Source organism: Balearica regulorum, chromosome Z (assembly GCF_011004875.1).
Source record: "Balearica regulorum gibbericeps isolate bBalReg1 chromosome Z, bBalReg1.pri, whole genome shotgun sequence".
Classification (NCBI taxonomy): Eukaryota; Metazoa; Chordata; class Aves; order Gruiformes; family Gruidae; genus Balearica; species Balearica regulorum.
The window spans coordinates 1,527,491-1,551,146 of NC_046220.1; the positions used below are offsets into that span (position 1 = coordinate 1,527,491).

General features: G+C 39.5%; 1 protein-coding gene across 2 annotated transcripts in view; it reads left to right on the plus strand.

The window, feature by feature from the left end:
- MCTP1 (multiple C2 and transmembrane domain containing 1) overlaps positions 1 to 23,656 on the plus strand; it is a 284,428-nt gene that overhangs the window by 207,159 nt on the left and 53,613 nt on the right. For both annotated transcript variants that reach the window (XM_075740211.1, XM_075740210.1), the window contains one exon: positions 22,696 to 22,815. In XM_075740211.1, the coding sequence (XP_075596326.1) occupies positions 22,696 to 22,815 (120 nt within the window). The remainder of the gene's footprint in view (positions 1 to 22,695; positions 22,816 to 23,656) is intronic.

Below are 23,656 nucleotides of genomic sequence, written 5' to 3' on the forward strand. Positions count from 1 at the left end.
AGCAGAAAAATATAAGCACCATTGTAAGATTTGGGATTAAACTGGGTTAACCGAAAATCTTTGGGATTATGGATTTAAAAAGTTTTCAGTAAAACATATGTTCTTTAGCCTGAAATTAAGAAGGATTTAGTGTAGTGATAATGCTAGTTCTGTCCTATTTCCTCATAAAAATAGGATCTTTTTTCCTAATCCTCGATGTCATTCTCTGCTCAAGCCTGTAGGTAGCACCCTTGCATCACACAAAAAAATCACTGCCTTTCCTGAGACACAATTACTATTTAGGTCGGGAAGTCTTTACTTGTGCAGGCCTCTAAATGTAGCTAGCACTATTTGCATAATTTCCAGACTTTGATGACAATCTGTGATCTTAAAACAGTAGCCTAAAGATTACGCATTAAGTTGTTTGGCCTTGTGACTCACTTCTCTCTTAAGACATACCCTTTTTTTTCTGTGGGACGGGTGGAAAAAGGCACAACAGATCACTCTCAGGAGGAACCTCGGAGGTACAATGTTCTCTCGTAATTATTTGTTTTAGCATACTCTCCGTCAGGTATTAATACATGAGCATAAACCCACATTTCTTTTTCAGATTTTTCTTTTCTGTTCTGTAATACGTGTGACACTCACAGTCTCTTTTAGCTGCCGGGTAAGGTAAACTCCAAGACTGTGAACAAACTCTATTCATCCTCCTCACCGTGGGCTTGATCCAAGGCTGGCAGAAGCCATCAGCTGTCCCTGGGGGTAGATGGACACTCGCTTGGTGGTGACCAGGTTTCACCAAAACCGCGGCCGTGCAGGATCAGGCCATCCCAGGGGGATATTGACCCCGCCGCCAGCGCTAGGGACATGGCCCATTACCGATGCTGCTGTTACTTGCTTTTTCGACTTGTAAAATATGCAATAGCAAAAAACCGGAATATAGGCATTATTTTTAAATCCAGGGCTGTTCTGGTAGAAAATTGTTCTGCAAATTATCTTCAGAGTTTAACTTCTTTTTTTTTGCCTCAGTATGTGGTTCTTAATATCACTGCTTCCATTTCCAGAACCCAGAGATAGCATACTATCCCTTAAAATGTCAGTTTATTTTCCTTTGGAGTTGCTCTTATGTCACTTAATGCAGAATGTCTCTAGGTTTATTATTTTTTTCCTGAGACGTAGGACCAAAGATGATCTGGTTATCTCTCTTACCTGTGATCACGGTATGCCAGATAAAACTGTTGACATTCACTCTATTTTACTAAGATTGTATTTAATTTTACTGAGAGTCACTAAGGAGGGTTTAACAACAACAACAAAAAATCATACAAATCTCTTGTTAATGTACAAGTTTATGATTTTCTTGGTGTGCTGGACTGGGGTATTTGAGAAGGGAGCACTGAACATGTCAGAGAGCCTCCCATGAGCAAACTGTTTTTTAATTGTATTGTCTGAATGCTCGGTTGTGTATTAGAAGCAGCAAAGTGCGATGCAGGTGGGAGGGAACTAACCTTTGACTCACTGTAGCAGCAGAAAAAGACCAGGACGATCAGCATGGGAGTTTCCAGCCTTTCCCTTTCTTGCTAGAATAGAAGGCATTTTTGTCGTGGAGGAGAGAGGCACAGATTGAGTTCCCACACACACCGAGCCACTCTTTGTCTCGGTTTTTTTGTGGCTTTTTTCTGTAAAATGCAAACCTCCTCATCTTTCAAATTGTTACAGGAACCCAAGCATTAAAAAAACTGAGAACAGAGTATTTTTTATTGGTTGTTTTGCCTGACCAAATGCCGCATGGTTAACAAGAAAAGCTGACTTGTTTTTGAAGTCCCTGCTTCAATTTGTCGTGTCGGTGGCCAAGTTAGAAAGGCATCTGCTGTTCATAGCAAATGCTCGTACCGTAACTCGTTAGACAGGGGAGTCATTTTCCAGCACGAGGTCCCAGAGTGGAGCAGGACGCCCAGGAGGAAGACCCCATCGAGACTTACTTCTGTCAAACCAAAGCATATACTCACTCATATAGACAGGAGAAGGGAAAAAATAAATTAGTGTGAGGGAAGGAGGCATATCCATCTATGCATGAAAAAAAATCAACTTGTCTTAATAACACTTTATTTTTTAGATCTGCTGTTACGTTCTCACAGCAATGCACATCTGCATGTCAGATGTTTTCTTGCAGGTCATACATAGGTATCAATTTGTGTAGCAAGGAAAAGCTGTGTACAGGCATGGCTGGTTGTTTTTTTTTCTGTATATTGTATGCTCTATATATCTGTTTTCAGTGTGTGGAAAAAAATAAGGCTGCACAAAACATGACAGGAAACCATTTAACTGCTTGTCTGGAGGATATGCTGTAAGTTATCTTTTTTAACTTTTCATAGTTAGATAGCAGTAGGTAGAAATTTGTTGGGGTCTGTGGCAGAAAGATTACAGAGAAATACACTTATATGCCTCTAGTAGATTCCTCTAAACTTAAAAGAAAATCTCAAGTGAGGGTATAAAACAATGATAAACTTATGCTGGAACTGCTATAGTGCAATTTTGGTTTTTTCTGCCCTGTTTCTCTTTCTGCTTTTTTAAGTGAACTAATTATTTTTTAAGAATCATTCAGAATATAAATAATGCATAGCTTTCATTGTGCATGGGGTATTACAGTGGTGTAAAACCTGCATTTCACAGATAATCATGAACAACATCTTAAGAAAAACAGGCATTTTTAATGTTTGAGGTGATTTAAAATTTACCTGGTAATCTACTTTAAGATGTTCTGTCTTATGATGACATTCAGGCAATTAGATCAAACTCTTTTTCAGTAAAGGGCAGGCTCAGTCCATGTGAATGTGTTTACCTGAAATATTCCTTCTCTTGGGGAAGAATATCTTCTATTATCAGGAAGGTCCACTGAGCAAAGCACCAGCGATTTGTCACTGTCAAGACACAAGATCAGATTTTCAAAGGAAAAAACCTGGAATGCAATCACAAGCTTTCACGAAGCAGACACTGAGTATTGTGGTCCTACTTTTAATGTATTTTTCTTTTTGAAATCTGGCATGGATAAACATTATTGAAGTACTGTTTTAGGGAATTACTGGTATTACTTTGTTGTATGATGTGAAAAACCTGAGGCCAGATTCTCATTAGGCTACTTTTACATCAGGATTTTAACTGTATTGGATTCTCCACTTGCTTACACCCTTTTTTGATCAAGTTTCAGGTATATTTTTGCTGAGAGAGCGGTTTGCTGGGGCAGATTGCCAGTGACGTCATTCTTTCAAGGGAGAAAAGATGACGTGTTTTAGCAATGGCACTTTCACTCGGTTCAGGTCAGTGCTCATGGGATCCAGAAGTGACTGCTTTTGGGATTTCTGACATCGGAAGGTCTGTGGCTGGGTCTCCACCGCCATGTGCATTTCTGTCCTTTGCGTGGTATTGTCCAGGCTAGGAAGGGCTTTTCCCATTTTCTGGTGTTGGGATGCTGTTGCCTGAACTTGTAGTGTAGAGGAATAAAGATCCAAGAGAAGAGAACTGCAGAGGCTTACAGCCAGCTCTTTGTGATCTGAAATCTTTCATCTTAGCGTGGTGGTATTTTAGGGTGGGATGTAAATGCTGCTCTGTTCTTGGCTTTCTGAAATAGCTGGACCCTTTCAGGTTTTTTGTACCTTCATAAAAGGAAGGTCACCAGATTCTTCTTCACCCGTCTGTATCGAGAAATCTATTAACTAAGAACCCCTACTGTAAAATATTCAGCTATTTAAAAAATGACAAACAGGGTTGCTTGGAAACCTCACGGTTCTTAAAAGTTACTTCAAGTTGATCCATGAAAGACCTTTCTTACACCACTCCTATCCAATTTCTCCTTGATCCATGGTGTTTGTGCAGAAGTTACCACCCGTCTTAGGAGTGCCAAGATGTAATCCCACCAAAGAAATCTTGAAATTCTGTTCTTTTTTTTCCTAGTGAATTCTTCATGATCGAATCAACAAACCTTGCGTGCCTGTTTTTAAAATCTTTTGACAGTTACTGAACTTTTTACTAACCTGAAGTCTTCAAAAGAAAACCAATCAACAGTACTGCCATGTTTTAACTCGTCCTTCTGCTCACAAACCGGAGCAATCATTTTAATCTGAAATGAAGTGTATTAATTTCTGCCATCCATCAATGAGTTTGCCACCCAACTGTTTCAATTGTACCAGTAAAACAGCTACCCCAGCCTTTAGGTAACTTAAGGATAATCACAGTTAATGATACTGCAATTAGCAGAACAGCCTTTCCAAAACTGCTTTTTATAGTTCTAAACCTTGCTTCCCTTTATATATATGATGTGAAACATCCTCCTAATACTTCTTTTTTACTGGGAAGATCAAATGATCCTTCCAGTAAAAAGTTTAGTTTATTTTTTCCTCCTACTGGATGAGCACTGAGGGTTTTTCTTCATCCTGGGTACCCATAACAGACTCTCCTTTTTCTCCTGATGTTTTTAGCTGTAACTGACCAAATGGCAAAGCATCATTGATTCTGTTGCTCGTATTCTTTTCTCAGCTGAAGGAACAGCTTTTCCAACAAAAGAAAATGTCAGTAGTTGTTAAGAACTACATAAAGAAGGAGCTGAAGTGAAAGCTGGCGGTGAAACCGAGAAGTTTTCTAGTGATGGTCCCAAATATGACAACAGGAGATCAAAGTTTGGTCCCTGCCTTGGACAATCAACTCTGGATCAAACTCTGATGGACTAAATTTGCTGGACTAAAGCATGGTGGCTGGCGTTTCTCACTGTTAGACCTTCAGAGGTGTTTAGCAAATAGAAAACAACAGTCACCTTGCTGTCATACAAAGACGCCTACTTGCTGCGGTTACAGTTTTGGAAAACAGGGCCAATGCACTAGGGAATACACATTGCTCAGGCATTACCCAGACACGAACTCCCTTACCCTGGTCGGGTTTTAGCTGGGTGCTGGTTGTTCATGACCATCTGGAAATGATCCCTTTTCCAGAGCAGAAGTTGTGTAGGTAAGGCCCTGTGCCCTAGCTGGTGTCCAGTACCTGGGAAAAAGCTTCACAACTTTTTCCAGTTAATTATGCTAGAGATCTTATAATTTATCTAGTGCTTTCCAAAAATTACAACTCTGGTTGCACATTTTAATACTTCATCTTACTAAACTCTGAAAGTTGACATTTTGGCCATAGGGACTTAATTTTCTGCTTCAGAGTTGCCTGTCCGTGTTGGAAGATACCCTTTTTAATTAAGGAGGATTGACAGTATTTAGATTTGTCCACATTCTCATACAGTAGGTACACTTGTTCCCCTCTGTCTTTACCACAAATTCACATGGGGTCTCAAGGCTGAAGTCAAGCCCAAACTCCTTGTCCACAGTCTCGGTGTCAGATCCTGAGTGCACTGCGGCTGAACCAAGCGGAGATGCCTGGGGACATGGCTGTCGCTGTCTCAAACAGTGCCCGTGCCTCTGTAGCCACTTTCTTGAGCAATTTGACGTGCAGAAGTCAAGCCCAGCTGAGCACACCCCAGAAGTGCTACAGATACCACCTCAGTTTTCCTTGGATATTTCTGTGACACCTCCTTGTTTCCCAGGTTTACATTCTTGCTTCAAACCTTTTGTGGATAGGCGAGAAAACTTAAGCTGGGGTTTTTTTCAATTATATATATATTTTACTTTTTTCCAGCTACGAACTGTCCATGAAATAACCAGAGTTAAGTTAGCGGGCCAGTGCAGAAGTGCATGAGATCTTTAGAGTAATTTCAATCACTATTTAAGAGTAGTAAAGATGCTTAATAAGATGTGTAGCTGTGAACATTTGGAGATGTGCTTTCACGTCCTGCTTTTGATACGACGTGTTATTTTCTTCACGTGTATGTTAAGGAAGTAACGCCATGATATGGCGTCATGCATTCTCCCATAGCAAAAAAAAAATTGAAAGGAAAAGAGGATTGAGTTGGGGAAAAAGAGAAGGAAAGGAAAGAGAAATACTTCCATTTTCTTATGCTGGGTGTTTTCAGGCCAAATTGTTTTCACATATTGACTATATATATAATCTTTTTTAATGAAATCACATGCAGTTTAACACCTGTCTGGTTTCTACCAGAATTATAAGTCACAATAATTTCTACCTCAGTAGCCAGTATTGTTGTTAAAAGATACACTCTATTAACACAGATTTACCTGCAATGTAAAAAAATAATCTTGATTGTAACTTGGAGCAGAGGGTGTTAGTATTGACTTTGTCAAAAGCAGCATTAAAGTTGAGAAGGGGACTGTACCTTTTGGATATTTACTATAAAAGAAGTAGTAACATCTTTACATTGTTATTCACTATAAAGCTAAGCCATCAAGTGAATCTGAGCCTGTGTATTGCACAGCTACTTTAGTTTTACCTTTTTCTTCCTCTCTGTCTCAGCGTTTAAAAAGACCTTTTCTTTCCAAGTCTGTTCAAGCGATACAAGACCTAAATCAATCCTAAGTGCCAACCACTTCTCACAGTGTTGTGTGTGGCTGTGTGTTAATTAGCTGAAATAGATTATCCCCTGGTGTGTGGCATAGTGTTTGTGGTAACTTTTAGTGTGCATAGTTTGCAGTGGATTTCATGTTTATTTTCATGTACTGAGGCAAATTCTCAGTATGTCTTCAAATTATCTCCTTGGGGGTGTTTTTTCCTGAGCTAATCCTGACAGACTCTCCCTGCCAGATATGCCCATCATCAAGAACAGGAGAACACTACACATGCAGGAACCTCTGTGCTTGGGGCTGTATGCAAATTTAATGCCCAGCTTATTTCTATTTCTCTTACATGGATGACAGACATTTTAACAATAACTTTTACATTTCCCTATGGAAATCCCATTGTATTACTGTATGTATATGAGCGCATACATGCATTTACTTTGTGTACGTGTTTGAATATGGTATCAGGAACACCTATACTTGTAAATATGTTTTAAGCCCTTTCTGTGTATTTACATATAGATAAAATGTATGTAAGAAAGCTTGTGTCAAGAATGCAGTCGTCAAACAGCTCTTTATCAGAGATGTAGCTAGATCCCGGGGAGACTTATCAGATACTAAAAAATAGATAGGGTGGAAAAACGTGATAAACAAGAAATTGACACTGAAAATAATTCTACAGCATTTGGGGGGTTGTGCCTTCATATGGTAGTGAGAAGGAAGAGCATAGGAAATAAGCTTTTGTTTTCTGATGTTTGAAGCGGGCACAGTCGGAGCAAATGATATTCCAGCAATTGCAAATAGAGCTTTCTCCAGATATGTCACAATCTTCATGACTGAAATGAATTCTCCCTAGTGCTACAGGTTTTGGAAGAGCTGGGAGTAGCTGAAGAGCTACTAACTTTTTTTCACCCACATTTTAAAGGCAGTAACCACAATGTGGGCACTTGGACACCAGCAGTAGTGTATAGGTGCTGAAATGAAAAGTGACTTGACTGGCAGGGTGCAGCACAGCGTGCCCACCAGTCCCTCTCCTCGTCCTCTGAGCCTGCTTCTCTGTGCACAAGCAGGTACAGGAGGAAGGGATTACATCCTCGTCCCAGACCCGAGGTGGGACACGTACCTCTTCCTCGATCTCTGTGAAACCGACATTTGATTATGCTGGTTTATTTGTTTAAATTTAGGTAGCACAGAGGTCACCCTTCAGAAGAATTTTGAAACAGAGATTCCAGAAACATGGAGAGAGGTTTGAGAGATTTTAAGAAAGAGAGTTCATACAGACAGTAAATACAAGGTTTTCTTTTGATAAGAATTTTTTTGTCTCTGGAATTCCTGGTCTACCTGTATGCGACAGTTGTGTTTCAATAACTCTTTTCTTCTTCTCTATTAGTGGTCATTCCTGTTGCGTTTTGGGGCTTAAAAAGCCATCATTATTGCCATATGATTTTTTTTTACTTTAGTCTACTATTAGAAAACTTGATCTGCTTTTTTTTTTTCCTTCTGCTTGAGGTGGGAATGACAATTTCATGGTGGTGGTGTGCAGAAAAAAAACAACAAAAAACACCCACCTACTAAAGTATTCAAAGATTGCCATCACAGCTCAAGAAGTAGTTCTGTAAAACTAATAGTAATATATTCAAGTATAAAAATAAACTGTAGAAGTAATTCAACAAATTGTCTTTCTTTTTATTCTTAGAAACAAAATTGTTATTCATATGGAAAGATGTAGCTAAACCTATGTGTAGATATAGTTGCAAAATATGTGTATATAACTTTGGTTTTCTCTACCTTCTGACGTTACCTGCTCTGAAGTTATGTTAAGGAAAATTAAAGAAAGTATCTCATAATTGAGGTTCATTCAACATAAGATGTTATACCTCATCATTGCTAATGGTATTTCCCAAATAATGAATAGTATGCAGTAGTAATGAATAGTATGTCATAATGAGACAGGAATGAGAGAAATAATATAATTATCTGGTGGGGTTTTGGCACTGCCATTATTTTTGTAACTGCACGGGTTGATTAGTTTTAAGATACAAGGAGTACACACAACTTCCTAAAATGTTTGTTGCTTCGCCATGTTTTTATACTTATTGGCGTTTCTTCTCTTTTTTACTTCATTATTATGCCATCCTTTGTTTCAGATTGTATTTCTTCTGTTACTTTCTTTATCTTTTATTGTGCTATATAATAATTTGATACACCACTAGTTCTCAGACTGTGATTTGTAGTCGCTTTCCATAGCGTGTGCTTCCCAGTTATAAATCCATATTAAACAGCATGTATTTAAAAGTTTGATGATAAGGATGTGTGGTAGTCTGGAAGAAAATGCGATAACTTTAAATGGCCTATCATTTCAAAAGCTTGAGAATCAGTGCTCTAGGCAGTACAGACTCACGGAGGTATAGCCACGTCTCAAACGATTTGAAGGTGACGTGAATAACTCGCGGCACGCTGTCTCATCCTTACATAGCCTTCTTCACAGTCAGAACATGTCTTTGTCCCTGTAACGCGGAAATAAAGCAAGTTATCCAAATTTTTTGGTGTGGGGGGCCTTGGAGAACCTGGCAGTGACTCCTACGGCACGTCTTGTGCAAGCACTTTCTTGCGGTTGCTGCGGGTTAAGGGTGTTACACTCTGCTTACGGGCCACAGCGGGGTTGTGTCTTGGGACTTAGGCTACCGCGCTATTTTAATTTGTTTTCCACCCGTGTAGTGGTCAGCTCACACCACGGAGGCTTGTTTCCTGGAAGTTGTACTCCTCGTTAACATACCTGGAGAAGCACTGGTGGCAAATTTCAGGTAGAAGAGTGATAGAAGCAGGCCTGGCAGGATATGAAAAATTCTATGACACTTTTACAAGATTTGTGTTTTGTTAAAAAAAAAGGTTTCTACATTGTTTCTGTACCTTACTGATAACTCTTTAGTGTTAAATTATTCACGTTCCCTCAATGTAGAAAACTTCATTGCAGTGGGCCTTGATATAATGCATTGGATGATATATATAAATGTTTAAGGAATGATGTTAAAGTGTTCTGGACAGTAATTAACTAGAGTTTTAAGAAACTTAAGTAGTTTATGGATCATTTTACTTATGCACTGCAAGATGGAAGGGCATCCAGCCGGATTTTCACTGAGATTCATTGCCTGTAGCATGATAAAAAGCCCGTAATATTGAGAGAAGATGGTAAAATACTGATTGTTTGTCACAAAATTTGAAATTTTATCTGTGTTTACCCATATCTGTAAAGTATTTTTCTTGATGTTCTCATACAATGTTCCAAAATTAACTTCTGACTAGTTTACTGTAGATGCAGCATCAAACAAAAACCCCATGGCTTTTTAATACTGCCTCATGTGCTCTGAAATCATGTAGGAAAAAAGGACACTCTAATAAAGCAAAAGGAATAAGACCAAAATAAATTTTTCCAGCCCTGTCTGTAAAATTAGAGTTGTTTTCCTTTCAATAAGAGTAAATGTTATGTATCATTTTCACCCAGGCAGAACGAGTACAAAGTAGTAGACAGCTTTTTTACTTTGTCTCATTTCTTAACTGTGCAAAGATGTAAATGATCTTATGAGGCACTGAGCAATGAAACCTTATCCCAACAATGGTATTACTAAATGATGTATGTGGCTCAAAGGACCTATGTAAAAGGTGTAAAAATGGAATTACAAAATGTGCGGAGGAAAGATTACTGTGCTATGTAAATACATAGTTGTATCAGTGTGTGCATACATATAAAATTATGTGTACACGTAATTTATATTTATCTCTTTATTTGTAGCTCATTCATTTCTGTTTCTAGTTGGTATGCGTTATTTTTGGTGCCATAACAGGTATCTTCCACCTGCGGTGATTTCTGCCTCACCAGTATTTCAAAAAAAAGAGAAACTGTGGAATCAGACACCAATATGTCTTTACTAGTTAAATTTCACTAAGGGTTTTCAAAGACCCAAGAAGAACTTTCATGCTTTTAAGATGTGAAGAGAGACTGTAAGAAGGGACTCTTGATAGTTTGTTCTATTTTGGATGAACCGTGCAGCTGTGAAACTGTTAATGAGGAAGACAGCTTTTGTGATTATCTCAGATCTCCATAGAGACTTTGTCCAATAAGTCAGATCCAGTTCTGGTTATACACCCAAATTCCTTCTTTCTGCCTGATATTTATTATGGGTTATTTCAGCAGTGCTCTCTGCAGTGAAGATCTGTCTGTAATCTCCTCTGTTGCCTTTGATTTTGTCAAAGGTTGAAACTTTTGATTGAGCCAACGTAGTAATGTAGTTTATTTGTTTCTGAATTAGAAAAATTATGTTTGTGTTCATCTTAAAATATTTGCAACCATTTTGAGGATGTATTCCTCTATTTTTAAACTTACCAAGACTTCCTAAAAAGGGGTCAAGTTCTGACATCAGTGGTTTGCCCATTGTTGTCTGCCTGCGCACTGACACATATTGGCCCGCTCTTGAAGGCAGCCCTGCCCTTGTGTTGTGAGATATTAAATATCTCCGCCTGGCTACCATCTTCTCGTATACGCTGCTTTCCCCTCCTGGAAGCCTTGGTGCTCCATCCTGAAGCACCGAGGGCTGCAAATGGTCCTCTGGAGCCAGTGCAGGGGAAGGACACATGCAGGAATTGAGAGCTAGAAACTCCCCCATGTTTCTCTCTCCTCTCTGGGCCAGGTAGAGGAACAGGGATCCTGACTTGAAACTAGGGTTTTTGGGGAGGGAAGGAGGAAAGGAATGGAAAATCATCCCGTTAGAAAGGATGGGGAAGGGGCCAAGGTAGGGTCATGACCATCTCGGAAGAGGCAAGAACAAGAGTAAGAGAGGAGAGTTTCCTTCCCATGGGAGTCAGGTAAAGACAGAATAGGCAGAAAATAAGGAAAGGATGTCAATCAGAGCTGATCAGAGGTCTGGTGAGAGTGAGCAGTAGAAGGGTAGAGAGGGCTATACCTGCTGGAATAGACTTTCCTATAGAACAGGTAGTTGAACGCCTGAGTCTTGCAAATAGCTTTGATGAGCGTCAGCAAAGCATTTAGCCACTCCTGTGAAGCTGGCCAAGCGCTGCCATTATGCAGAGTGTTACCTCAAGTGGTAAAAACTGAGCCGCAGCTCTGAAGAGCCCAGGCCTGCTCACAAACCATCAGTCTACTTCAACGTGGCAGGTCAATTCCACAGTACCCTATAGGATTTTTAAAATCCCAGCTGAAACTGCCCCTGCCTTCCTCCCTCTGATGTCAGCAAAAGCTTGGGTGAAAGTCAAGTACTGGGAAGGCAGGGAAAGAGGAATGACCTCTGAAGGAAGGTCTGCTCAAAACTCAAGTCTGCTCTGCTGTATGTGAGTACAAATATAAGGTCAGTCCTTATACCATGCATATTTCATCTGCTTCAACTATGAGAAGCACAAGGTCAAGTCTCCATCTTGGGTTTTCAAGGTCATTATTATTTTGGCTTGCTGGCAACACAAAAGTGAGTAGGGTAGTGGGGTTTTTCACAAGTGTGTAAATCAACTAAGCATTAGTGATTTTGTGTTTGGGAAAGAAAATGTCCTCCTTTTGCCCTGAGGACAGCTTCTGGTTGTGTTTCAGAGACCCTTTATTAATAAATGCATTAGAACTTCTATAAAATTGCAAAAATTCTTTTAGAATGGGAAGTGGTAGGCAACTTAATAACGAGAACTTCTGTAATACCATATTCAGCTGTTTTGCTTTGACTGGAAGATTATGAGCCTTGAATAGGCTGTTAAGGTATAGAAACCATGTGTTTAATTCCAAGTCTTGAGTTATGATCGCTTAAATTTGTGAAATGGCTAATTCCAGAGTTTGGTCCTTTCAAGGAGAATATTATTCTCCCTGGTGTGTGTAGCCCATTTAAAAGCACACACACAAAATCTGTCCTTGCTTTGACACCGGTGCTCTCATTGCTACGTTATTGTGCAAAAAAGTTGAGAACGTAGCAACGGCTATTAAGAATGATGATACACTGTTCTGTAGATACCAATAAAATACTCTGCATTCCCCTATTCACCTTTTAAGGATGTGCTTTGAAATGAGCATCTATAAAATGTACTGTTCTTCACTGGTTTGTAAACGTTATTGATGATGCTGCTGGCTCAATAAATGTTCTTTTGGAGCTGTGGAACATTTCTATGTTAAAGTGCGGCTAAACATGTTGGAGTGGCAGATGTCTAAATAAATGAAGCGTAATGTTGCTGAAACAATGAACTGCTGAAAGGTGAGGTAGATTCTGTGAAATATCGTATATCTGGAGTGCACAACCACACTTCCTGCAAGCTACCGCAGCATGGAGAGAGATGATTGTAAAAAGGGAGACAGCTTGGGTTGCAGCATTTGCTGGCTGGAAAAAGTAACTATAAAAACAACAGGAAAGTTGCCAGGGCACACCTCTCTGTGCTAGATATGATTTAATGTAGTTTGTGGAAATACAAATATAATTAAATTTATTACAGAGAAACAATTGGAAGGGCATGTTTGTTTTTTAATAGCATGAAAATATACTTTTCCCTGCAGAAGCATTATCTCAACAAAAGCAGCAGGAAACAGTTTTCCACTTAGAATCATAAGAAAGAAAATCTTGTTTTGTTGAATTTGTTTGGCTTGACAAATTACATTAGAGATTATAGATTAAAAATTTTATTTTTCAACATATCTGGCAACATGGCAACAGTGAATCTTAAAAATCAGATTAAAAATCTCAAAAATTTTTGTAGGCTGTTTAATTATGTGGTATGCTTTTTCTTTGTTTTGGATGGATTGTGCCCTGTCTAGCTTACTGGTGTCCATAGAACTTGCTGTTACTGCTATGAACTTCTGAACATTGTCCACCTTTCAGCCTTCAGCTCACTTCTGTTTTTCCAGAACCTTATATGAACGGTTACTTAACTCTAGCCAGAATGTAATGGTTCTTTTCTTTAGTTTCTTAACAAAAATAATTCAGTTTTGTCCTGCAAGTCTACCTTTGACATTCTTTTTCTTCATGCAGCACCTCTGGTTTCTCCGAGATGTCAGTCTTGTGCTTGCCCTCATTAATCAGGGCAGTTATGTGGGTATTGATGGAAACCTTTCACAAGAGTCAAAGAGCATCAGCTGTCAGTAGGTGTGACTGGCATGTTTCTTAACCGGGTATCTGATCCATTTCTTGGGCAACTCCCAACCGTTCAGGATGACGGGCTTGCAGGAAATGCTGTATGAATCTGGTGCCACTCCTCACATGCACCTGAGTGGAGCTTTGCAGTGCTCCAGGTTTAGCAGAGGCATGAAGAAGTCAACTCAGCCAAAGACTGAGTGGTGATACAGTAGTAACTATCTTAGTTTTGGGTTTAGTTATTTTTATTTATTCATTCATGACTGATTCTACCAAATTGTAAAGGGATTGTTAATAGCCATCTTTCCACTCCTTTTGTGCTGTGTTTTGCCATAAAAAGAGTCAACCTGAAAATGTACAGGGTAGCTTACATTTCATGTATTCTATCTACTGTTGTATTTATGTCACTGAAATGTTTTGAGTTTGTACTGTTTATGCTAATAGCAGAAGTCATTGTTTTATTTATAGTGCCAATTCTTAACTTTTACCTAGAAGTATGTGAACATACTTTAGCTTTCTTGGGATCTAGTGTAGACTCCTAGAGAAAACTGCAAGCTAAAAATGAACTTGGAGAGTATTATTTTGCATTTTCTTTAAAGAAAGCATTGCAGAATATAATTATACCTATCCTATCAGGGAACTAAAAATACTTGCTTGTCTCAGTGGCCTCAGCCCAGGGACGGTCTTATAACTACAGAATTCAGGTTGTTCAAACACCTGGAGCTGCCTTTTGCTCTGCTGTCTAAACTAGTATTCTCTGCTGACTTCTCATTTCTACAACCTAAAATCTTACTCTGCACAAGAAAGTTTAGACACTTGATAAATATTGAAGAAAAATATATACCTAGCATGCTAACATATAGATATCTCTGGCACCTAAATAACGTTAAACAGATCATTTGGGGTGGAAGGGTGCAATACTACACAATGCCCATAGGGAAAGGGTAAGACACTGAAAAGAAACAAGAAGTTGGTAATATCAGCCCAGGATTAATATTAAAGTTGCAAATAGAAACAGGTACACATTGCTAGAGATGCTACACAGAACTCTGTAAGTTTTCAGAACTGAAGTTTGGGGGAGAAGACTTGATATCAGTGGAGGAGAAAATTAGAAAATTATAAGTCAGACTGGGAGATGAAGTTGCAAAGAGTGGTAAGGTAGCTGAAATGTATTAGTTTTCATTAAAAATTATTTACAAAGAAGTAGATTAAAAGGTAAAAAGACTTTTTCTTAGATTGTGTGAACAATTTGCAGGTTAGGCCATATATACCTAAGGAAAGCTGGTCAGTGAAAGCCAAAAAATCCGAGGGTTTTATTTATTTATTATTTTACAGTTAAACCCAACCAATACTCCAGACATCATAGAACAATAAAATTAAGCAGATCATCAGTTACAAGTATGAAAACCAGCCTGGAGAGGTTACTAAGGTTGACTGATGGTCTTGAAAAGTTAAAATAAGCCAAGTTAAAATAGACCAAGTTAGCTGATATCAAGTGATAGTTGATGGCAAGTGGCACCTTATAAAATCTCTCCTAATATGTAAAAAATATTTTTAAAGAAAACACTAGGGAAATTTGAATGTTGACATGTATGTTCTTATCATTTTGAAAAGCAGTGGCCCTGCCTCTTGGTGATTCTTCTGTTATCTTGTACCTTGGTGCCTATGTCTCTTCTTCTTCAAAAAAAAACCCACCCCAAAACATACCAGAATATTTTTAAGAACAGAGAAAAAAAAAACCAGAAGCAGCAGAAAGTTTGTTTGATTCAACCTTAATTTCAGCCGTGAGAGAAGAGGCAGACTCAGCAAAGGGTATCTCTGTGTGAACAGCTGACATCTCCACGACATCAGAGAATCCAGTCTGTTGATGCAGCTACCCCAGGCAATCCCAAGCACAACTACAGGCTGGGTGGAGAATGGATGGAGAGCAGCCCTGAGGAGAAGGACTTGGGGTGTTGGGGGACGAGAAGCTCAACATGAGCCGTCAATGAGCGCTGGCAGCCCAGAAAGCCACCCGTGTCCTGGGCTGCGTGTCCAGCAGCGTGACCAGCAGGTCGAGGGAGGGGATTCTGCCCCTCTGCTCCGCTCTGCTGAGACCCTCCTGCAGTGCTGCGTCCAGCTCGGTGGTCTTTTTCAATGGGTAGACTTCCTAATATCCTAATGGTCCATTTTTTTTGCTGGTGGTTATTTGTGAATGAATAGCGAGGAGGGGTTGTTTAGTTTTTCATTAGTACCAATAAAGAGGGCACAGCTTAAACATTGGTGAGCGAAGCCATTCTCAGTAAGCTAAAGAAGATACCCAATATTTTTTCCCTATACCCAGCTTAATAACTTTTGACAGACAATTTGATTTTACAATCTCCGGGAATTTGGAAGGAACAGGAGGCAGGTCCAAAGCCCGTGAGCCCCTACTCAGTGGCTCAAGCCGTAAGAAGGGAAGGGGGCAATCCTTTACGTGTAAATAGCTGTACTTACCTAGCATGATCCATGTTGTGATTTTACACTTCTCACAAAGTCGACACTTTAGATTTTTCATCTAAAGTGACACATACATTTACACTTTCTGCAGTCCCACCCTCATAGCCGTGCGATTGTTAACAGCGGAGAAATCTGCCAGTTTCCAAATTTTTGTGTTAAAGGAACAAAAACATAGATTTGTGACATAGACCTTTGTGTGCAAAGAAAAGTAAATAATTACATGAAGTGTACTTTTTAGAAGTATCTTTTTCTAGTATGACACTTCCAACAGAAATGGCATTCCAGAAATGGAATTTTAACATTGGGAAGGACGGGATTGATTTCTGGGATGAGAAGAGGTATGTGCAATGGAGAGAGGCCCAAATTGCATCTTTTAAAAAAAAAAAAAAAAAAAACCAGAGTAAAATTGGACACTTTGAATTACAAAATGGCTTGAATCTTAACAGCTGGTGACTACCCCACTCAGCCCAACTGTGCTAAAAAGAATAGGCCAGCCCAAGAGTTATATATTAGAGCAAAGAAAAATCAATCTGTGAACGGGCATTAAAAGCACTTTTTTACTCGGAAAATAATTAATGTGTAGAACAGTCTTCTAGGTAATGTTGCCGAAACAAACACATGGGTCATTCAGTGCACAGTTGGGTATTGTTCAGAAAATGCAGTATTACAAAGGGACGGAGGCTCGATGAGCCTAAAACAGCCCCGTTCTCAGACAGGCCTTTGATCTAAAGTATCCAAGCTGGGCATCTGTTACTTGATACCAGGTGTTTCTGCTCATAGGGAAAAGACTGTCCATTTCTCTTATTTTGTCTGCATTTTAGTAGTCCGAGAGAACAAATTGGTGTTGAAGTGCCCTGACAATGGCAAGAGGCTGTGTCTGTGGGAATGGCCTCAGTGAACCGCGTTTCGCCCTTCTGATTTTAACCTGGGGACTACCCCTGCGGCTGTAATAGTGCAGCTCAGAAACTCCTGAGTGAAGGGAAAAAAAATATCCCCAGAGATTCCACATTTTGTAAATATGTACGGGCAGGGGGGAGTCATTTGTATTTCCACCTAACTTTTGCCACGTGAAACTAGTTACAGTGATCTGAATTTTATATCAGTAATTCATGTGTTGAATTCATCTGTTGAAAGTGGTGCTGCATTCGTGCTCTGGCGTCTGCGTTCTTGGCGTTGTCAGCATTCTCAACGCAAAGTCATAGCGCTTCTGGGATATGATGTCAAATGTCAGTTAAAAGTTGCAAGGGGAAAAGTAAAAAAAATTAAAAATTTCAAGCTTTTAGCTAGAACATTTTATTGGTGCTGACGATCTTGTAAAGATTCAGGTAGCTTATGACAATAGTATCATCATGAAGGTTGTTGAGATGAAGTCTAGCTGTGGAAGTGTTTCAAAAATAAGCTGGGTGGGTTGAAGCACATCAGGTGAGTTGCATCTAATTGTCAGACCTGTTTCTTTAATAAGCGTGCTTAGATGCAAGCAGTGAGGTGAAATAGAACCCTGGAATTGTTGTACAGGTTATCAACAGGTAAAAACCATGACCAGAAGTGTCCTACCTAGGAAGAAATGTTTGGGGTTTTTTTTGGTAGGGGACCCAAGTGCTCTAACGGGACCTACCATAGGTCTTTCAATACACCAAAAGCCTCATCGAGACTGGGTCTGAAATAATCTTAGTATTATTTGTCATGGAAGTATCTCCCATTTTCTCTTTCTACATGAAATAAATAGAAAGAATGAGCGTAAAAAATATAAGTTGTAGTGAACTGGAATGTTCCGATTCCAGTGAAGAGAGAGAAGATGCAAGTGATCCTTTAAGTTTGTTTCTGAGTTAAAGGAAAAGTTCTTAGAGGATCAAAAATGCTAATTATTCAGCATTTCTCAGACTGCCAAGACCTTAGGCATTTAAAAAAGAGAACCAACACTAATCCAAGGTTGCACTGCAAATCTGTCAAAATAATGCAGGCAGGAATGACATGAAATTTTTTCTGTATTTTTTTGACACATTCCATGCTTTTGCTATTTTCAAGTTGACTTTTGCCTCTTTAAAGAAACAGAGTAACAGATAATGCATTTTAGACTCAAAACTTTCAGACTGCATCTCCTCCTGGCACTCAGGTAATTGGAACTGAAATTGCAAGACTGCTGAAAAAAAACTGTTGGAGGATGCTTTAGAATATGTTCAAAAGGCACATTTCTTCTAGATTTACCTGAATGAAGGCACTGCATTTGAAATGGATTCCCATATGTGTTTACATTAATACTAGCGTGTTTGAGATCTGATACAGCTAGAAGAAATACTTCCTTTTTAATTTTTTTAATAGAAGTGTCATACAAGATGAGAGGAGCTGTGATCACCGAAGGTAACTGACTAATTTTGTAATGGAAGAAGGTACTGACTCTCCAAGGTACAACAAAAAGTATTTTCAAGTGTTTCATAGTACAGATGCAGGATTTTGCTGGAGCCTTAAAACCTGCAGTATTTAGTAGACAGTCTGTACCATGCAGACATGTGGGTGATCTTTCGTTCTGTCTAGTCTTCTGAGAAAACATCCGAGGGGCAAAGCCTCGGGAAATACAATTGTCCTTTTAAGCTCAAAGGGTGAACGGATGATGTTGTGATGAGAGCACACTGTTTGGAGCTGCAGACGTGGGCTCTGTGATTGTGCCAAAACGCCATGCAGCCAACTTTTGCATTTCCAGGGTAATCAGGAGTTAGGCAATGCATATAGTGCAAGGATATAGGTAATATGTAAATGAGGCCATAAGGATCCTCTTTGAAAATGATCAGAGAAAGCCACAACTCGAAGAGGAGGATGCGGTGCGCGTGGCATGCCCTGTGTGACACGACGGCGGTGGGAATGGCCGTACCTCACTGTACAGCCCAGAACGTCGCAGCTCATGACGCTGGGTGCTGCCAATGCAAACCTCAAAGGCTCTTGTGTCAGCCTGGGGCTGGCTGGCGGCTCACCGACAGAGACTTCCCCGTCACCGCCAGCAGAAGCCCAGGACAGCCGAAAGGCCAACGTGCTGTCAAGCCCTTTTCATTTTTTTTCCTGGAGGTAATCCGCAGTCAAAACGGAAGCAAAAAGAAAAAAAAAAAAAAGACCTGGGAAATGCAAGTGTTAATGCTGTGAAGCCTGTGGGTGCAAACAGGGTTCTGTTAAAAAATGAAATGAAATTGGGTGGAGGTAGATAAAAAGACATCTGAAATAATTGTTCTGTAGAATACGGCCTTTCCACATAGGCAGAAATCTTTCTCTTCACTTCTGTCTGAAGAGACAGTCAAATAGAGAATCTCATCTCTTAATTAGAAAGAAAAATACTCATCAAACACATCTCATCACTGGAAAGCTAATGATCCACAGCTGCTAGTCTGAAAGGGCAGGCTTTTTTTCTGAACAGTAGGAAGTGTTAATCATTTTGGATGAGATTTCTTTTTAAAATATACTGTAGTTTGCCAAAGAATAGGATATTCAATATTCTAACTTAAATTATTTTTTGAAGTGTTGTACACCAGGGATAGTGTCATGTGTCTCCCTGAATGATCATTTAATTCCTGTGTCTCTCTCTAAGAGTATCAACTGATATGATGTTGTAAATGGCCAGTTCATGCCTGTGACTCTGAAAATCTTGATCTCATGGGGGAGAAGAAAAAAAGTCCTCTCTTATATTCTTCTGTGTAGGAAATGGCAGCTATATTAAACTGTAACCTTTGAGACTCCCACTCCTCCCTTAAAATAGTTGGCTTGTTTCAGTAGTGATGAGGATCCTTTTTTTAGACGGTTAGAGCCATTATTTCCTTCGAAGAGATCGTAACAGATACAGTCCATGTTCCACTGGATGCTTTATAGGCATGGACAAGTCCCAGAACTGCCCTTTTATACTTGTTCCTTAGCTTTTCTGGATTATTTTTTTTCCCCTACACTTGTTTAACGGATGGTTACGTAGGTTTTCCTCCCCTTCGTGCGGAAAGTGAAGTTGAGGTTTCTACATACCACTTCCCTTCTTCGCTCTCCCAGCCTTCAGCCCCTTTATGCCTAAGAACTGAGTCCCTGCTTTTTCTTGCTGCTCTGCACCACATTCTGGGTTTGCTCATGTTTACTTAAAAGTTTTGTCTAATACTGGGAATCTGCTTGTTTTCTCCCATGTGTGTTTCAGGAGTGCATTTCTCCTCTGGGGAAGACAGGCCATTTCACTTGCAGTGCCATCGCTGTGCTGGTCTCGCACAGCGCACATCTCATTTGTGTTGCAAATACTCGTCCCTGTTTTCCTAGTGCCTGGCTGAGACAGGTGCCTGAAAGGAGGAACTGGTTAAAATTCAGCCAGACTAGCTGGAAACGAAGCTGTCAGGTCAGCAAAATAATCTACAGGAGATGGCAGGTGTAATATCCACGTTTTTTAAAGACAACCATGCAAGTTGTAAAGTGGTAATATCTTAATGTAATGCTTTAGTGGCTACAGAGTACAGTACTGTAAGGAATTAATACTCTTAAGGATCATTTGGTACTTAGGAACCTCAAACGAGGAGTGTTTGGATGGGAACTCTGGAGTACAGGGTACATGATGGCCATGTTCCTCACTCTCCAGTCAGGTCCATATCTCCTGAGTCTGTCTAGGTTGCTGGCTTCTTTTCTCTGGAGCCAGGGATTGTTTGGATATGACTTGATTTTCTTTCCATCTTTCTAACCAAAGTTCAGACGGGACCATAAGAAAGGCTGTATGCATTACCATTTCTCAAAAGTAATCTCTAGAATTTGCTTTTCTGATACTTGGGTGCTGTTTGCCGACTTCCAGAGCTCCCTTCAGCGTGTATCCGTTGACTCAGAGCGTTCCTGGAGGTAAAGGGTGCCAGGGTTTTTTTCTTTTCTTTTGAGATGTGAACTCTGTTGTGAGTTGGTTGTATCAGATTTACCGCATCAAACGCTCATAGACGAACTCTCAAGTTCCGTGAGCTGTTGTTTGCTTCTTATTCGTTACCATTTCTAACAGATTTCCTTTTAAGCCAAACAAACTAAAAAAGGTAGTTTTCTTTCAAATGAAATATTAACTGTTAGAAGTGCTGATATCCTCTTATGTACGTCACACACACGGCTTTTTCAGTTCTTTCAGTATTTATCATGTTTGTGTTGCAGTCTCACAGGGCTTCCATATATATAGCATCCAGTGGGGTAACGTAAATTAGCTGAGGCTGAGAAGAGAGATTACTTAAAATACACCTTTTTTTTTTTTTTCTTTTATGTGGGAGCTGGTATTTGATAAGAGCATTTTGTTTTAACTCTAAACAAAAATCCAGCAGAAGACTATTAAAATCCCTATTTTATTCCTACTCGGCTTTATATACATCTTGGTGACTGATTTGGAAAAAATGAGACCCTTTTTAGTTTATCTAGGTTTTGGCGTAGCTTTAGGTTTGCTAGTTCTGTGGCACACCACATTCATTCATTTTAGTAGGTATTAAAAATACAAATATTCAAACACTTAGCTATTTGGATGAAAAAGGCTTAGCAAGATTTCTGGGTTTATATCCAGCTGTGGTACATAGTGTGATTTTCTTTAATACTTTGATATTTGGTTTATGTTGTTTTAGAAGAAAACAAACCCAAGTTATGGCTAGAGCTGGCTACCGTAAAGGGGGTTTTGTTCCTAGAGAAAACTGGATGTAAAATGGTTGTCGTTTGACCCAAATATTTTTAGTTCTTTCCTGCAAACCAATAATTTTGTACCAGCACCAGCAGTGAACAGTATCCAGCTGGACGGATCTCTGCCAGACAGCTACAGGCTCTGACAAATGCTTAGGACTTCCAGGCTTCAAAAAAAGTAATCTCTGTACCGCTTGATGAGTCTGGCAGAGCTGAGGCTAAAGTCCAGTGTGTGAAGCTTGTCAGAGCTCCGCGGCAGAGAGCCGCGCAGTACGGAGCTGGCAGAGGGGATGGGTTTCTCCTGGCTGGCATCCCCCGGTGTCCCCAGCACTGGGGAACAGCCCCCCTTACCCAGGCGCACATCTCTGGGAGAGGTAACGCGGCCGCCGCAGCCTCCCACCGGGCAGCACTTGAGGCGTTCTGGGGAAACACTTCTGCAGAGAGACGTCTTCAAAGGGGTGGACTTAGGTGACTTCTGAGCATTCCCTTTAATCCCATTTTCCATGAGTCCTTGGTCTGTACTGTTTTACTACGCTTTTATTAAAATAGTTGCACGTTTTTTCCCTTCTAATGTGATTTTTGGCTAGTTTTCTATGCAAACCATTTTTTCAGATTTAATTGTGATGTTTACTTCTTCAGCTTGTTTGTGTGACATTACTATGAAATGACCAAGTTCTTTCTTCAAAACAGCTAATTAATTTTTATCCATGGAAATAGCTAACCTTTTCTGTCTTAAATTGTGATCTTATTTTTATGCCGTTTTGCTTTATTTTGTCCACATAAACATCATTTTAAGAGGGAAAAATTAATATTCCCCTTAGACTACAATAAATCAATTTTCCTTTTGCAAGAATTAAGGTATGAAGCAATAGAAAGTGTAGCAGTTGTTTCAGGCAGGTAAGTGGCTAGTCAGCAAAGCAGTTAAACTTTCCTGCCTAAGGAGAGGTGGGTTTCTTTAGAATTGTTTTAATTTATTGGTCTTAACTGTGCACAAGAGTTTAATGTAATGCTGATTTGAATCACATTTTTCCTGCTCTGTCTTCTAGCTTTTTCTTTTTGTGGTCTGGAACTTTGAGCTCTACATGATACCACTGGCTTTGTTGTTGCTGCTGGCATGGAACTACTTCTTGATCGTATCAGGGAAAGATAACAGGCAACATGATATGGTAAGTCTTCTCTACTTCAAGCGCATACATGTCCTTTTCTTTTTTTAACTAGATAAAATTTTGTAACTGAGTTTAAATATGACATCTTTTTGAAAATGCCTCAGTTCACAATGCTCAATGGACAATTTTCCCACCTGCAATTCAGTTTTTCTCCAGCTGTCCAATGAATGTGTCTGGTTTTGTTGAAAATGTCGTGTAAAAATGCAGTAGAACATGTACTGGCCTCAGAATCTGGTTTCTGTGGGAGCAGAGATGAGAGGCTTATTGGTCAGGAGAAGGCAAATTCTTTGAAAAGGGTTTTGTGTGGCTAAGTCCTTATGTTGCACTTTTTATTTCACATATTGAAGTTAAAGGTTAAAATTATTCCAATTTCTTAACAGTTTCAGAATGTATCACATTTTTATTGTATTTCACAGTTTATTACTAATATGTTACCATTCACTGAGCTTAATTATAAGCCTTTTCTTATTTTCTTCTCATCTAATGCCATCATTTAATTAAATGCATGTAGTTGGGATATAAAGTAGCAAACATTTGCTAATAACTGACATTTATTAATAATAAAATCATGGTTCAGATTTTCAGAACTACCTGTCAAAAGTTGAAGTTGTGTTCTATGCTCTGCAAATTTTCTAGTATCCAGGCAGCTTAAGGATTTTCCATGTATTTTATTGCTGAGCCTTATGAATTTGATATTTGTATCGGTATTCATATCCCAAAAGCAGTGTGCTGTGTAGGCCATTATGATCTGGATGGATAACTGGATGGGTGGAAAAAAACCAAACGGGTTAGATAATTGGTCTCAAAGGATAGTGGTTAACAGAGGTTGGTAACAAGTGGA